Source organism: Coregonus lavaretus, assembly GCF_964263955.1.
Source record: "Coregonus lavaretus genome assembly, chromosome: 17".
Classification (NCBI taxonomy): domain Eukaryota; kingdom Metazoa; phylum Chordata; class Actinopteri; order Salmoniformes; family Salmonidae; genus Coregonus; species Coregonus lavaretus.
In genome coordinates this window covers 9436493-9454157 of record NC_140004.1, presented here as the reverse complement: position 1 = coordinate 9454157, position 17665 = coordinate 9436493, and the positions used below count along the sequence as shown (strand labels likewise).

The 17665-nt window shown below is 40.6% G+C and overlaps 1 protein-coding gene across 1 annotated transcript in view; it reads right to left on the bottom strand.

The window, feature by feature from the left end:
• LOC311144918 (disabled homolog 2-interacting protein-like) overlaps positions 1-4554 on the bottom strand; it is a gene marked incomplete at both ends in the record, with an annotated part of 92882 nt that extends 88328 nt beyond the window's left edge. Inside the window, one exon of the mRNA XM_084181097.1 lies at positions 4515-4554. Coding sequence (XP_084037223.1) covers positions 4515-4554 — 40 coding nt within the window. The remainder of the gene's footprint in view (positions 1-4514) is intronic.
• Positions 4555-17665: the final 13111 nt, after the last annotated feature.

Genomic DNA, 17665 nt, shown 5'->3' with positions numbered 1-17665 from the left:
CAGAACAGGAGAAATGTTCACTTCCATTCTCAGAATGTTTAAAAAATGTTCAGTTTTACCAGTCAGGAAACGTATGGCTTCGTTCCCAGATCCAATGGGACACCAAAAACGTATGTTCCCACAACTTCCAAGGAACCAAATGTGCTAGCCTCAAAAATTGGTTAAAACTATTGTGATATCATGGATGATATCCTTGTATCCATAGCTTTGTCTATGAATTTGAGAGTGGTTACATTTCTCCAGGCACATCCCTCTGAGTTTTGCCAAAACAGTGATGGGGAGTCCTTTATTATTTCAACTGTGGCTTGACCCTTTAAAAAAAGAGGCATAGTCAAATGTATAACTTTTTCACTTACATAAGATTGATAATCACAGTATCCATGGCTTTGAAAATATGGCCTTGTTTTGGGAGGTGTTTTTGTCCAGTCTCTTGAACAAGGGAGCTTCATGGTCCACAAAGAGAGGTAATACTATTCTGAATTTTTGTAAAATAATATTTTTATTTCTATGCTGTCACTGCAACTGGTATGTTTATACACTATGTTTATTGACTGCAAACAGCAACATTTTCATAAACGTTCATATCTTTAATCCCAGCAATCCACTGGGTTTTAAGCAACTTCAGGGCTTTAAAAGTCATGGCTTATACTTCCAGCCCTGGATCTCCTGAAGACAAAAAAGCCCAGTATAACATGTATAATGAGTGCAAATAGAGGGTGAAAAATGGCTTCTGACTGATTAGAAATAAACTGGCCTGCATCTCTGGTCTGACACCATCCCCTGGTCTACAGACCATTGCTATGAGTCTATCATTGTCTCTCAATGCATGGTGCACTCCAGTCTATTGGCCTAACAAGCTGTGCAAGACAGAACTTCCTGAGTGGAGGACTACAGAAACAACAGAGAAGATTGGGCAGAGGCTGTATACAGCTGCTCTTTTACAGACAAAGACACTTGTGTGCAGCATGTGAGGTCAGTTAATTGCCCTGACGTATGACGGCTAGCTGAGCCCTCTCCGAAGGAATTCAAACTTCAAATGTCACAAGTCCACATGCTTTTACATGTTTATGTCAAAGATGGAGCACGAGAGCTATAATAAAGGGATGTTTATTTTTATTTTTACCTCTTCGATAGCTCAACAGTCTAACTGCAGTGGTTCAACAGGTCAAATATTTCACACCAAGGGCAAAACATTTTCAAACCTTGTAGCCTAATTTTGTCAAAATATGATCTTCATATTTGACAACTAAAATCAGTTAGTCCACTCTAATACAACTGAGTTGAATAGGACCCTTATCATTATCGCAAACATTTCATAGAAATGTAAAATCTCTCAAATCACTCCCTTGCCTTCAAGGTGAATTGAAGTGCCAAAGGCAACACAATGGCAGTATTTGCGCCGTCATCATGCCCATCAGTAAAACCACTGAAGCACATAGCAGGAGCAATGAGAGCTTAGACTTGATGCTGGATTCAAAGACAAGCCGAAGAATGACGATAAAAATGAGAAGTGGCAGCCTCATCTTTTCACCTTAATGACATGGGAAGAGCAGATGTCAGCTAGTCTTCATGTAAAACATACTTTCACAACAGTACAGGATAAACCACGTGGATTTAGAAACACAAAAACGACCATTGCATAGACTAAAAGGTTTAACATTTATCTTCAACATCTGTCAGTTTAAAGCTAGATAAGTAATGCATCTACGCAGTTCAACTCCCACAAAGTTGAGTCAAAAAGAAGTGCACCATTGTTCAGTCAGTCCTCCCATTAAATTCAGAGGCAAGCGCTTTGCTTTTCAAGAGGGAGCGAAAATGGACTGTGACCCAATAAAATGTAATCCACAATTCTCATCTTTTTTACACTTTATTTCAGAGCTTGCTGGGATTCACCACCATTTTTAACTCAAAAGGCATTAGCAAGCCGTACCACGTTTTTTGAGGGCATTGTAATTGATACAATACGCAAATAGACTTCTGCTAGGTACAAAAAATATTAGAGTGTTCTTTGGTCACAGAAATAAGGCGGACACTTATATACACTTATGTACACTGGAATAATTGTTCAATCTGGAGGGGGACTCATCCTGAGCCGACATTTCCTCCCATGTAAGAGGGGATAAAAACTTGCATGTTTACTTGGTCAAATTGAGAAGAAAAAAACATGGGAGATTTTTAGTAAGCCGCCATACAACACGTTACAGTTTTATACTTTTTTGATTACGTTTTCAATACGCCAACAGTGGTTAGGTTATTTGGTTCTCGGTTTGTAAGACATTCTGTATCTAAATGTTGGCAGTGAATATGACAACTTTGGTTACTAGGGAGACATTAAATTACAACATGAACAACAGATGGGAACCAAGTGTAATGCCACTGTGGTATGTACGTCTGTTCTTTCTCCCCAACAGCACCCTCTGCGGGGCCGGTAAACAACCGTATGCATCCTGTTTTCAGGGGAAATGAAAGAGAGCCTGTGACACGACTTCCGCTTTTGAACGTTAACAAGGCGACATGCCATCTTAACTCCTCCTCCACATTTACTGGATTGGTTCAACTGTGCAGAAGAGAACCTCCCCCGAAAGTTTGTTAGGTTACCCCAACAATAGAGTTAAGATCATCTCTCAAAACTGAAATAACAAATCTACCATAGGCTATTGTAGAGCTGGGCGATAAGGGCGAATCCATATCACGATAAATTGCCGCGATAACGATAAATAGAACAATATGTTTATAATGTTACTAATGTCCACCATTTTTTGTATTATCCTTTAAACTACTTCTACTAATTTAATGGTTGTAGCCATCAATTGTCCCATTAACAATCACCCATAATATTAACTAACTAATATTATTAGCAAATGTATTTCATTTCAAACTTCCCATTTCTGAAGTAAAGGTTACTTATCGTAAAGAACGATATCAGCAAAATGCCTGCGATAAGTGATCGGTATCTATCATTTTCGGTGTATTGTCCCTGCTCTAGGCCACCATCAATTCGTCATTGCAACTCAGTAAGAAAATGTTCACTCTAATTTCATGCTAAAGCAGATTATGTCCATTTTGATATGTCATCAAGATTATGCTAACTCCTTGTGTTAGATGTCCTACTGCAGGTTGTCTGGAGTATGTAATCCCTTACAGTGTTAGCAAAACAAATAGTTCTGGATACTTCAGAGAACAATGAGATAGCATTATGTAAAATTGACTGTTGATATCGATATTTCAGCACATTATTCATTCATATTTGTGGAAGAATTTCTGATTGTGTTTTTCAGCCGTAGTAGTAGTCAAAAAGGCCCGTACCAGTATCTTTCTAGACTGTTTGCAAGGGTATTTTAGTACTGGCCGTGACTCCTGCAAGTGCTAATAAAATGAATTATTCATCACACCAAAACAGTGCATGCTCATGAAGCTAGAAATGCAAAAATATACATTCACATTAACCATGGGGCATGTTAAATTGAAAAATAGGCTGATGTCTGCCTTCAAATTCATTCAAACGCTAACGTACTAAAGAATAGTATAAGTAAATGTGTTGATCATATCAGGGTTCTGACATGAATTCACTGGCAGTCATGAAAAACGTGTCTAGATTACACACTGGTGCATCAAGGGTTGTTTAGTACCCAGACAATACTTTTACACTGGAGGAAGACTGTCTGAGCACCAGGATGGATGGCTATTCTAACCCATACTGGAGTGTGTAGATACTAGACTTTTACTTCAAATGAGGTGAACCAGAGTTGTGTGATTTTAATAAGAGAACAAGTTCATATTTCCAATGAATGTTGGCCAAACAGTGGTTTTGGTATGGTATTCTAGTGACAAATTTTAAAGTGGCACAGAGCCCGGTTAATAAAACAGAATAAATCCAAGTCAGCCAAGTGTGGCTCTGGAAATATTCTAACCTGGACTCATGTTGAAACTTCACTGAACAGTTGTTCTCCTGAAATGTTTAAATAATGTACAAACTTTCAAGACAAACAATTACGTCTCCGTTCTCAAATCTTAATGACTCCTACACGTCCTCACACTTGAGCCGATGTGCTGCCTACTTTGCACAATATTCATGCGATTCCTCAGAAGACGCTAAAGCAGATTTGTATGGGTCATTCAGCCCACAGATTACAGAGTTAAAATCCAGTTGCGGCACAGATTGTTTGAATTTATTCTGAGACAGAAGAATATTTATATTAATCTCTTGTTGCAGACAGCATTCTAAGCAAAAACAGTGTCCAAACACTTTTTTGACTAAAGCAATCATATGGATTTTGAGTTCTTCCTAGTAAACAGCCTCTTGAATACAGTATTAGAACCCTCCGGCATCTGCTCTGTCTACTCGAACAAAACCTTTGATTCATAGGATTTCCACAAGCAATCTCCATCAACAGCAAACCCACTTCACTAGAACTCAAATCTGAAACAGAGTGAAAGAGAAGCACAAAGAGAAAAACCGCCAGTCTTGCTGACCTTAAAGCTCCCATTGCCACGGGGACAGAAGTTATCCTTACCATTGTATCTCTCCGGATCGGCCGCGTTGTCCAACTCCATAACTTCAAAGCACCGAATGAGGCATGCTCCTCTCTGCCAACCGTGTTTGTGTGCTTGAGGATGTAGAATCGAGTGAGGCATAGAAACCTAGCCTCGTCTCCCGCCTGCCAGAGTGAGTAGCGCTGCCTGGTTTCGCAGGGTCAGTTGTGCTACATCTGGCAGCCGTTCCAGGTCTATGACTAGGTTGAGCTCAACACAGGGCCTCAATGCCAGCTCTCGCTACTCAACTCTTAAAGACACAGCACATTTTCTCTTCTCTGCCTTTCACCAGATGGTCACTTAACTAAAGAGTTCAGAATCCCTCTCACTTCAGTTCTTTGAGATCCTAACCAATGGCCATCAACCTCCTCTACACGAACACATGTTGATGCATGGGGCACAGCTAAAGGCGCTATTGAGCAAAAACAAGCAGTAGTAGGCACATTGATGGATTAGATTAGATCAATTAATTTCCATTTTGAGTCCTGTGGTCACGGTTAGCCATTATTACAGCACACTGTGAAAGAATGACAAGAAGATGTTCTGAGACATTGATTATTGAGACCTCCAGTGGTGAGGAAAAGAAATAGGTTCACCCGTGTCTCAGTAAAAGGAGCTGTGGGAGCAACCGTAGAGTTTCCCTTTCTCAGCAGCAGGCCGTCACTGTCTGGAATATGATTTAAAGAGCGACTGCCCCTAAAAACCAACTAACCCTTTGAAAATGGCGTATGTGGCATCGATAGGAGTCTGAAACATTTATTCTAGTGTCAAAATTGTAAATATAATAATTTTAGTCATGAAGTCAGTCTCATCTTAAACAGAGTTTGGAACCTCGGTGCGTCACAACGAGTAAATGAAAGTTGGGTTTGGATTACAATTACGTGAACAAATCATGCCCCCTTTTGACAAAATCATGCCACCTTTTGACAAAACTTTGTGGGAGTTGAACTGCGTAGATGCATTCCTTAGCTTTAAACTGACAGGTGTTGAAGATCATTTGTAACCTTTAGTCTATGTCGTTTTTGTGTTTCTAAATCCACTTGGTTTATCCTGTATTGAGGAAATTCTATTAGGCTGGCCCGGTTGAACCAGGTAATGTCTTTGGCAGAAAGCGGGGAGGGAGGAGTGCCCTTCTCAAATCAAACAGTAGCCTAATCTGTGCCGCTCGGTCATGTTGTCAACATGGCAGTTTGGTTTTTATCAAAAGCCATCACTTCTGCATGTGAAAACACATAATCCTACTCATCACTCCACGTGCTAGATTACGTCACTTTTATTTTGAGACGATTTCGCCATCAACCAGAGAACTCATGCCCCCGGGGCAACCCAGGCCAGATAAACGAATCCCCTCATTGAATGGGGCTCCGTTGTTTCATCGCCCCCAAGGCGTTCAAATCAAAGGATCACGGCCGTTTGAGACTGAAAACCCCTATACGGATTGACCAACCAGTACCAGACGTCGCATCTTAATATTAACAATTTTGTCATAGGAGGGAAATAATCCTGCAGCAGGAAGATTTGCATGTCTATTTAATATTTAGAATCGACGCCAGGAGGCAGTTGGATGCTGTGTTTGTAGGCTATACAATCATTTAGGCTGCAGGTCTACTGGGCGTCAGTTCAAGTAGCCTATGTTGGCTACGTGCAGGCTACAGCGCTTCTCGTGTGAATCCTTATGTGGATTATAATAAAATAAACAATATTTATAGGGGGTAGATGTATTTTTCAGTATGGAAAATCAGTTTTTTTAGATATTTAAAAAAAAATGATATGTTCAAGGCAAGGAATAGGCTAAATAAATTACTGGTTATCTCAGTGACTGTGTGGTCCAGTGGATACAGCTGCTAATAACCGCACACATATGCCAGTGTAAGCATGGGTTCGACTAATACCCTTTGAATTTTTTGAGTAACTAGTACTTTTCTAGTTACTCTCTGTGGGCTGTACTTGCACTCTTACTCAAGTAATTTCTGAAGGAAGTAACTTACTTTTTACTCCATTACATTTGACCAAATCACTTTAGTTACATAGATTTACACTGAACAAAAATATAATCACAACATGTAAAAGTTGGTCTCATGTTTCATGAGCTAAAATATGCACAAAAATCGTATTTGTGCACACATTTGTTTACATCCCTGTTAGTGAGCATTTCTCCTTTGCCAAGATAATCCATCCACCTGACAGGTGTTGCATATCAAGAAGCTGATTAAACAGCATGATCATTACATAGGTGCACCTTGTGCTGGGGACAATAAAAGGCCACTCTAAAATGTGCAGGCTTGTCACACAACACAATGCCACAGATATCTCAAGTTTTGAGGAAGCGTGCATTTGGTTATGGTGACTGCAGGAATGTCCACCAGAGCTGTTGCCAGAGAATTTAATGTTAATTTATCTACCATAAGCCACCTCCACCGTCATTTTAGAGAATTTGGCAGTACGTCCAACCGGCCTCACAACCGCAGATCATATGTATGGCGTCGTGTGGGCGAGCGGTTTGCTGATGTCAACGTTGTGAACAGAGTGCCCCATGGTGGCGGTGGGGTTATGATATGGGCAGGCATAAACTACGGACAACAAACACAATTGCATTTTATCAATGGCAATTTGAATGCACAGAGATACCGTGACGAGATCCTGAGGCCCATTGTCATGCCATTCGTCAGCCGCCATCACCTCATGTTTCAGTATGATAATGCACAGCCCCATGTCGCAAGGATCTGTACACAACTCCTGGAAGCTTAAAATGTCCCAGTTCTTTCATGGCCTGCATACTCACCAGACATGTCACCCATTTAGCACGTTTGGAATGCTCTGGATCAACATGTACGACAGAGGTTTCCAGTTCCTGCCAATATCCAGCAACTTCGCACAGCCATTGAAGATGAGTGGGACAAATGGTAGTTACACCAGATACTGACTTGTTTTCTGACCCATGCACCTACCTTTATTTATTTTTTAAGGAATTTGTGACCAACAGATGCATATCTGTATTCCCAGTCATGTGAAATCAATAGATTAGGGCCTAATGAATTTATTTCAATTGACTGATTTCCTTATATGAACTGTAGCTCAGTAAAATCTTTGAAATTGTTGCATGTTGCGTTTATATTTTTTGTTCAGTATATATTATATATTTATGTTGTCGCTGTCGGATGAAAACCTAGCCAAATGTTTTTTTTTTTTTTTTTACATGAATCGATACTATTGGTTCCCCTAGGTCTGTATGAACGTTTCACAACCCCTTGACCAATGAAATGTATTCAAAATAGCTTGTCATCAAAGCTCTTTAAGTCCATTGGCTCTCAAAGTTGTCCGTGCAGGCTGCAGGGGTTGCCTTTCACCAGCAGGATCCTGACATTTTAAAGGTTAAGAAGGAGGACTTTGTGGCCTGCAGTGTGTAGGAGGGAGGTTCCAAGGTGTGAGAAGTGTGCAGAAGGACATGATACAAAGAAATGTGTAGCATTGGGGAAAGTAGTGGTATGTGCTAATTGTAGGGGTGGCCATGGGGCGGGGGATCAGAAATGTCCCGTGCGAGAGAAGCAGGTTGAGGTTTCCAGGGTAAGAGTAGTGAAGAAGTTGTCATATGCTGAGGCAGTGAAGAAAGTAGAGGAAGATGGGGCAAGGGGGAGAAGTGGTGAGAGTAGTAGATCTGTACCAGTACAGAGGGATAGGCCAAGAAATGATATATGTTTCAGTAAGATTGGATTTTTAGCATTTATAGCAATGATTATTAATTGTACTGCAGGGATGGAATGTAAGTCGAAGAAAATTGAGGTTGTGGTGGCAGCTGCACAGAGGTATTTGGGTGTGCGAGACTTGACATCAGAAGAGTTACAGGGTGTGTAAATCCTTTCAGGTTGAGGGCATGAGGTAGGAATAAAAAGATTTAAATAGTGGAGTAGGGTGGTGTTAATTTTTTGTGTTTGTTTGTTTGTTAGAATTTGTGAGTGTCGTGTTAGATGTTATTTTTAAAGCAAAATATGAGGGAGTTTTACTCCAGTCTAGTAGGTGGCGGTAATGCAACATATTGGATGCCAAACGCCGTTAAACCTCATCGAAGAAGAAGAAGAAGAAGACGACTTTGTGGCCTTTATAGAGAGAAGGTCCAGGAAGATAGAAATCATTGTGGAAGCGGCGGAGCGGTTCCTGGACTTGCGATGGCCATGAGCTGTCAGAAAGCCCAGTCCCCATAGAGAGAGAGGGAGAGAAAGGGAAGATCGAAGGAAGGAAGTAGGGGAGGAAAAACAATGTCTAACAGACAGCTGTGGGATAAGGAGACGTATACTTGGATGGCGGAGGAGGAATGGAAGGAAAAAGAGAGGCAGAGAGAGAGGGAGGAAGAATGTGAGCTTGAGTCGGGAAAGAATGGCAGGAAAAAAGGAGAAGGTTTGGTAAAGAAGAATGGTAGGAAATGTAAGCAAAGTGAGCTGAAGACAGGAGGAAAATGGAAGTGAATGAGAGTGAAGTATCGGAGGTGGTAGGTGTGGTGAAGTACTCGAGGCCAGAGGCTTGCACAGAGGGTCAGGATGAAGATGAGTCCGTGACAGTAGGAGTGAAGTTTTTGGAAAAAGTGGACCCTTGCCTTTTGGCTGATCCATTTGTGGTTTCAAGATGGGTGAAAAAAGCATTGGATATAGTGGAATCGGTGTGGGTAATCAGAAGTGGTCTAGTGATAATTGTTTGTGTTTCTGTTGGGCAGAGGGAGAAGGCGCTCAGAGCTAAACAAATGGGGGAAATAATTGTGAATTGTTTCGCTCTCAAGAAAAGGGCGCCATTGAAAGGAGTGATTACTGGGGTAGCAGTAAATGTAAAAGTGGACCAACTGAAGGAGAAGATTCCCGGTGTTTGTGATGCTCGTCGTTTGGTGCGACGCAAACAGGGTGGCGAGAGTCTTTGCCTGACAAAGTGAAGTTAGGATATATCAGTTATCCTGTACGAGCTTACAGTGGGGAAAAAAAGTATTTAGTCAGCCACCAATTGTGCAAGTTCTCCCACTTAAAAATATGAGAGAGGCCTGTAATTTTCATCATAGGTACACGTCAACTATGACAGACAAATTGAGGAAAAAAAATCCAGAAAATCACATTGTATGATTTTTAATGAATTTATTTGCAAATTATGGTGGAAAATAAGTATTTGGTCACCTACAAACAAGCAAGATTTCTGGCTCTCACAGACCTGTAACTTCTTCTTTAAGAGGCTCCTCTGTCCTCCACTCGTTACCTGTATTAATGGCACCTGTTTGAACTTGTTATCAGTATAAAAGACACCTGTCCACAACCTCAAACAGTCACACTCCAAACTCCACTATGGCCAAGACCAAAGAGCTGTCAAAGGACACCATAAACAAAATTGTAGACCTGCACCAGGCTGGGAAGACTGAATCTGCAATAGGTAAGCAGCTTGGTTTGAAGAAATCAACTGTGGGAGCAATTATTAGGAAATGGAAGACATACAAGACCACTGATAATCTCCCTCGATCTGGGGCTCCACGCAAGATCTCACCCCGTGGGGTCAAAATGATCACAAGAACGGTGAGCAAAAATCCCAGAACCACACGGGGGGACCTAGTGAATGACCTGCAGAGAGCTGGGACCAAAGTAACAAAGCCTACCATCAGTAACACACTACGCCGCCAGGGACTCAAATCCTGCAGTGCCAGACGTGTCCCCCTGCTTAAGCCAGTACATGTCCAGGCCCGTCTGAAGTTTGCTAGAGTGCATTTGGATGATCCAGAAGAGTATTGGGAGAATGTCATATGGTCAGATGAAACCAAAATAGAACTTTTTGGTAAAAACTCAACTCGTCGTGTTTGGAGGACAAAGAATGCTGAGTTGCATTCAAAGAACACCATACCTACTGTGAAGCATGGGGGTGGAAACATCATGCTTTTTGGCTGTTTTTCGGCAAAGGGACCAGGACGACTGATCCGTGTAAACGAAAGAATGAATGGGGCCATGTATCGTGATATTTTGAGTGAAAACCTCCTTCCATCAGCAAGGGCATTGAAGATGAAACGTGGCTGGGTCTTTCAGCATGACAATGATCCCAAACACACCGCCCGGGCAACGAAGGAGTGGCTTCGTAAGAAGCATTTCAAGGTCCTGGAGTGGCCTAGCCAGTCTCCAGATCTCAACCCCATAGAAAATCTTTGGAGGGAGTTGAAAGTCTGTGTTGCCCAGCGACAGCCCCAAAACATCACTGCTCTAGAGGAGATCTGCATGGAGGAATGGGCCAAAATACCAGCAACAGTGTGTGAAAACCTTGTGAAGACTTACAGAAAACGTTTGACCTGTGTCATTGCCAACAAAGGGTATATAACAAAGTATTGAGAAACTTGTTATTGACCAAATACTTATTTTCCACCATAATTTGCAAATAAATTCATTAAAAATCCTACAATGTGATTTTCTGGATTTTTTTCTTTCATTTTGTCTGTCATATTTGACGTGTACCTATGATGAAAATTACAGGCCTCTCTCATCTTTTTAAGTGGGAGAACTTGCACAATTGGTGGCTGACTAAATGCTTTTCCCCCCACTGTACAGCCCACTGACAAAGACATGATCAGTCTATAATTTTAATGGTAGGTTTATTTGAACAGTGAGAGACAGAATAACAACAAATAAATCCAGAAAAAACGCATGTCAAAAATGTTATAAATTTATTTGCATTGTAATGAGGGAAACTCAAGTCATGTTTTGCAGACCCCTCTGCAAAACATGACTTAGTACTTGGTGGCAAAACCCTTGTTGGCAATCACAGAGGTCAGACGTTTCTTGTAGTTGGCCACCAGGTTTGCACACATCTCAGGAGGGATTTTGTTCCACTCCTCTTTGCAGATCTTCTCCAAGTCATTAAGGTTTCGAGGCTGACCTTTGGCAACTCGAACCTTCAGCTCCCTCCACAGATTTTCTATGGGATTAAGGTCTGGAGACTGGCTAGGCCACTCCAGGACCTTAATGTGCTTCTTCTTGAGCCACTCCTTTGTTGATTTGGCCGTGTGTTTTGGGTCATTGTCATGCTGGAATACCCATCCACGACCCATTTTCAATGCCCTGGCTGAGGGAAGGAGGTTCTCACCCAAGATTTGACGGTACATGGCCCAATTTATAACATTTTTGACATGCGTTTTTCTGGATTATTTTGTTGTTACTCTGTCTCTCACTGTTCAAATAAACATACCGTTAAAATTATAGACTGATCATTTCTTTGTCAGTGGGCAAACTACTTTTTCCCTCACTGCAAGTGCATTTGAATACTTTTGCTTCCCTAAAATGGGGGGGACTATGTACAAGAAGTGCAGTAATTTCTAAACGGTTCACCTGATATGAATGTAAATATCATCAAATTAAAGCTGACAGTCTGCACTTTAACCTCATAGTCATTGTATCATTTCAGCCAACACAACAACAAAATTGTCACTGTCCAAAATAGTTTTGGACCTCACTGTAGATGTTAAAAACAGTCAACAATAAAATCAACATACTCACTGTATAGCCTTCATTTCACAACCACAAGCATCTATTTTCCATTAACCTAAATCTTGGCTAAATTCATTAGCAGCACTATGACTCCAATGCAGAAGAAAATCTGTTAACCTGCTCCAGTCCTTAGACAAATGTCTAATACAAGTTAAAGCCTACACAAAATGTTTACTGGTGTGAACTTAAAATGAATGATTTCAATATTTACAACGAGTAGCCTAGTTTGCTATGCTTCCAATTGTTGCAGATTAATACTTTGTATTTTCTTCGTCAAGACCATATATTTGACTACCACTCTATTGTGTTGTTTGACAGGGAAGTGTTTCATCCCATAGTATAGTGGAGTGATGTTTACCAGTCTGGTAGGGTAGGAGTTGGTGGGGTTGTACTCACTGCCGTCTGTGGCTGGGGCTGTGTGGTCTCCGGGGGTGTGGCTGTCTGTGGGCACAGTGAGGGTGTGACGTAGTAGCCAAACTGTGCACAACTCGACCCGGCACTCCTGCAGCAGCAGCGAGTGGATCAGAGGAGCAACCAGGACAGGACAGCAGGGAATGAGGACAACTTAGGCTACTGTTGCTACTGAACAATGGGACAGTTCACTCCAGGAGGGTGGAATTCCACAAATACAGGCCTAAATGATTTTCCTTGATTTACAATCTCTTCAATACTCACACCATATATTATTCATTATTTGGAAAGGGGTTAAATACCTCTTGTTTGTCCAATAGAAGTAGCTGACAGTCGGTAACTATGCAGAAGTTGGGCTTCCATATGGCAGGCTCAGTGAAAGGCTGGCCGCAGGATATCCAGTTAATTGATAAGCTCTTAATATCTGCAAAACGTGTACAAACTAAAATACTATTACTAACAATAGCCTATCTGTACGTTTAAGCAAGTCCCTTTATTGAGAGTTGCTTGGCAAATCTAGGTGTTTTAGAAACCTCAGAATCTGTTTGAACTGCATGAACCTGTAGGAAAAAGTCGATTTTTGGTAAGCCCTGTTCCCTTCTTTGTCAATTACACACGCTGCGCTGTTCATCAGTCTCTTCATTCACAAGACATTCCAATTTGTAAATCGCTCTGGATTAGAGCATCTGCTAAATGATGTAAATGTAAATGTATTGGAATGGATGAAAAATGTGTGCACATAAAAAAAAACATGTCAGCATCCCTGATGGTACAGATGTGACTCATGCGAGCTCTGATAAAGGGCAAACAATCAATGCATTTACTTGCACATATGACACAGAGGGCATCAAGACTTATCAAATCAAGGGGATCCTTCAATAACCCTCCACCTTTCGCAGTAGGACTGTGGGCTTGTTCTTCTGGGCTCATCACTGCTTTGGTACAGAATGGTTAGGTGACTCAAGTCCATCATGCACAGTAACTTAGCTACCGAGTTTTACTGTTATCATACTAAAATGAAGTTAATACTGAGGGTAATTATATTAAAGAATTAACTGTCTGGCATGGACCTGGGTGAAATAAACAGCAATATGGGACATAGGTGTATTTAGCCTTGAAGTAGACGTCTTCAAACATCTCATTTGATTGTCATTATGACTTTCAATCATTCACAACAGACCTAATCTGTCTGTTTCATGCTATTATGCTGCCCTCTAGTGCCCCTGATGTTCGATGTTTAGAGAGCAAAGCTAGAGGTTGAAAAATTATTACAGTAAAAGACCTGGAGTCCTCACCTGTAACACTTCACACATGCTGCTCTGGAAAACCACCAGGCTTGGTTTTAGTAATGCTAAAGCCTTTTGTGAACAGATGTGGGTATGGTTTTTAGATCATGTACCATTTTACATTTGTTTTCATGTGTGAATCGGTTTCTTGGGCACTTTGCAGTTATCATGGGGTTACCTCATATGACATCTATCCAAGGAGCAAATACACACATCTCAAAAATGCTTTTAATTACAATTCAAAATACCAAATAAAGACTCACGAATGACAAATAAGGATGCACAATGCCCGCTGAGAGATGTCATTTCTAACAAGCATAGGAAAAAGGGGAAATGTATACAGTAAGTTCTCTATATACACAGTTCTGTGCATGTTACATGGTAAAACAACTATTCATGTAAAACACTGAACACAGTTTACCGTTGACATGTCACTATTCAAGAATCATCCCAAAAATATATTAAATGGAGACTCCATAGGATAGATATTATGAATCTACTCAAATAAACAGTTTGCTTTAGAGTGAATACAGTCATACTGTAATTTAAAGAAAAGTAAGTGCATAAATGGTTGCAAAATGTCAAACGGGAAAAATATTACAATTAGCTTCAAACTTTTCTTATTAATAATATAATGCATATAGCATGTGACTTCTGATCACACATTTCCGTAATAATCAATTAAAACTATTTGTAAATAATATTTGGTTATTTAGTAACATGAATTGAAAAAACAATACTTGCATAGTTTAAGATGTGTCAATAGTGCAATGAAGCAAAGGGGGTTATGCGCATAGAAATGTTAATAGGAAAGCGTAATTTATCTTTCATAATGTACTGATTTATTGAAATCTAATCATATTTATTTTCTGTATCATGTTCATTAGGCAGAAAAAGAAGGAAACAAAATGAAACGGAGGGACTACCTGGGCTTGTCAAATTAGTAGGCCTAAACACTCATTTTCGTTTTTCCACTGAGTGCCCTAAGGAACACGACCCAGCATTCACTGTCCGTGAAAAAGAGATCAACAGTCTGGCACAAAATATATCTATCCGCCTTGAGGTAACACAGAAATATCGATGGATGGTAGGAATATGTAAAGAAATCTTTGGATATTGTAAGAATATAAACCAAGACTACCCCTTCAAGTCCATGATTAAAGGAATATTCTCATTGTAACTTTCTAGATTTTAAAATGTAAAAAAAGATCTTACAGTGTCTAAAAGTACTATGTTAAGCTCTCCATCCTCTACATTGCATTTTTGGAAAATACAAGTTTTGCATCTACTTAGCCAAACTACCTATGTCAGCATAAAGAACCGAAGGAAAACCAGGACTATACATTATATAAGGAGGTGCTTGCCGTGTTTGCCAGTGTTTCCCCTATATTCATTTAGCAGAAGCGGGCAGCCGCTGCTAAATTGTTGCCACCACTCCAAAAAATATTAAATTATACAGTGCATTCGGAAAGTATTCATACCCCTTGACGTTTTCCACATTTTGTTCTAAAATGGATTACATTTTCCTCATCAAAATAAAAGAATCTCATAAATCTACACAAATGGCAAAGCAAAAAAAAGTATATACAAATGTTTGCACATTTATTAAAAATAAAAAAAACAGAAATATCACATTTACATAAGTATTCAAACCCTTTACTCAGTACTTTGTTGAAGCACCTTTGGCAGGGATTACAGCCTCAAGTCTTCTTGTGTATGACGCTACAAGCTTGGCACAACTGTATTTGGGGAGTTTCTCCCATTCTTCTCTGCAGATCCTCTCGAGCTCTGTCAGGTTGGATGGGGAGCGTTGCTGCACAGCTGTTGTCAGGTCTCTCCAGAGATGTTTGATCGGGTTCAAGTCCGGGGTCTCTGGCTGGGCCACTCAAGGACATTCAGAGACTTGTCCCGAAGCCACTCCTGCGTTGTCTTGGTTGTGTACTTAGGGTTGTTGTACTGTTGGAAGATGAACCTTCGCCCCAGTCTGAGGTCCTGAGCGCTCTGGAGCAGGTTTTCATCAAGGATCTCTGTACTTTGCTCAGTTAATCTTTCCATCGATCCTGACGAGTCTCACAGTCCCTACCGCTGAAAAACATCCCCACAGAATGATGCTGACATCACCATGCTTCACCGTAGGGATGGTGCCAGGCAAATAGGTACACTGGGATAATACTAAAGAGTTAATCAGGGTGATATTTCCACAAATAGACAGGTATTTACCTTTCCATGGTAGCAAGATCTTATCTATTTTTGCTAACTTTCTATTAAAATGTATTGGAGTGAGATCATTTATTTCATTTGGGATATGTATTCAGAATATATCCACATCACCATCAGACCATTTTATTGGTAAACTACATATAGGTAAACTACAAATTGTATTTTTTTTGTGATCCAATACGTAATATAGTACATTTATCATAGTTTGATCTCTGTACTTTGCTCCATTCATCTTTCCCTCGATCCTGTCTAGTCTCCCAGTCCCTGCCGCTGAATAACATCCCCACAGCATGATGCTGCAACTACCATGCTTCACCGTAGGGATGGTGCCAGGTTTCCTCCAGACGTGAGGCTTTGCATTGAGGCCAAAGAGTTCAATATTGGTTTAATCAGACCAGAGAATCTTGTTTTTCCATGGTTTGAGAGTCTTCAGGTGCCCTTTGGCAAACTCCAAGCAGGCTGTCATGTGCCTTTTACTAAGGAGTGGTTTCCGTCTGGCCACTCTACCATAAAGGCCTGATCGGTGGAGTGCTGCAGAGATGGTTGTCCTTCTGGAAGGTTCTCTCATCTCCACAGAGGAACTCTGGAGCTCTGTCAGAGTGACCATCGGGTCCTTGGTCATCTTCTTGACCAAGGCCATTCTCCCCCAATTGCTCAGTTTGGCCGGGCGGCCAGCTCTAGAAAGAGTCTTGGTGGTTCCAAACTTCTCTCATTTAAGAATGATGGAGGCCACTGTGTTCTTGGAGACCTTCAATGCTGCAGACATTTTTTTATACCCTTCCCGAGATCTGTGCCTCGACACTATCCTGTCGCGGAGCTCTACGGACAATTCCTTCGACCTCATGGCTTGGTTTTTACTCTGACATGCACTTTCAACTGTGGGACCTTATATAGATAGGTGTATGCCTTTCCAAATCATGTCCAATCAATTGAATTTACCACAGGTGGACTCCAATCAAGTTGTAGAAACATCTCAAGGATGATCAATGGAAACAGGATGCACCTGAGCTCAATTTCGAGTCTCATAGCAAAGGGTCCGAATACTTATGTAAATAAGGTATTTCAGTTTTTTGCCAAGTGCAAACATTTCTAAAAACCTGTTTTCACTTCTTCATTATGGGGTGCTGTGTATAGATTGATGAGGAAAGAATAAGGCTGTAACGTCACAAAATGTGGAAAAAGTCAAGGGGTCTGAATACTTTCCGAATGCATTGTGTGTGTATATAATATACACACACATACACTACTGGTCAAACGTTTTAGAACACCTACTCATTCAAGGGTTTTTCTTTATTTTTGTAGAATAATAGTGAAGACATCAAAACTATGAAATAACACATATGGAATCATGTAGTAACCAAAAAAGTGTTAAACAAATCAAAATATGTTATATTTGAGATTCTTCAAATAGCCACCCTTTGCCTTGATGACAGCTTTGCACACTCTTGGCATTCTCTCAACCAGCTTCATGAGGTAGTCAACTGGAATGCATTTCAATTAACATGTGTGCCTTCTTAAAAGTTAATTTGTGGAATTTAATGCATTTGAGCCAATCAGTTGTGTTGTGACAAGGTGGTGGTGGTGGAGGGAGGGGGAAGAAGATAGCCCTATTTGGTAAAAGACCAAGTCCATATTATGGCAAGAACAGCTCAAATAAGCAAAGAGAAACAGCAGTCCATCATTAATTTAAGACATTAAGGTCAGTCTATACGGAACATTTCAAGA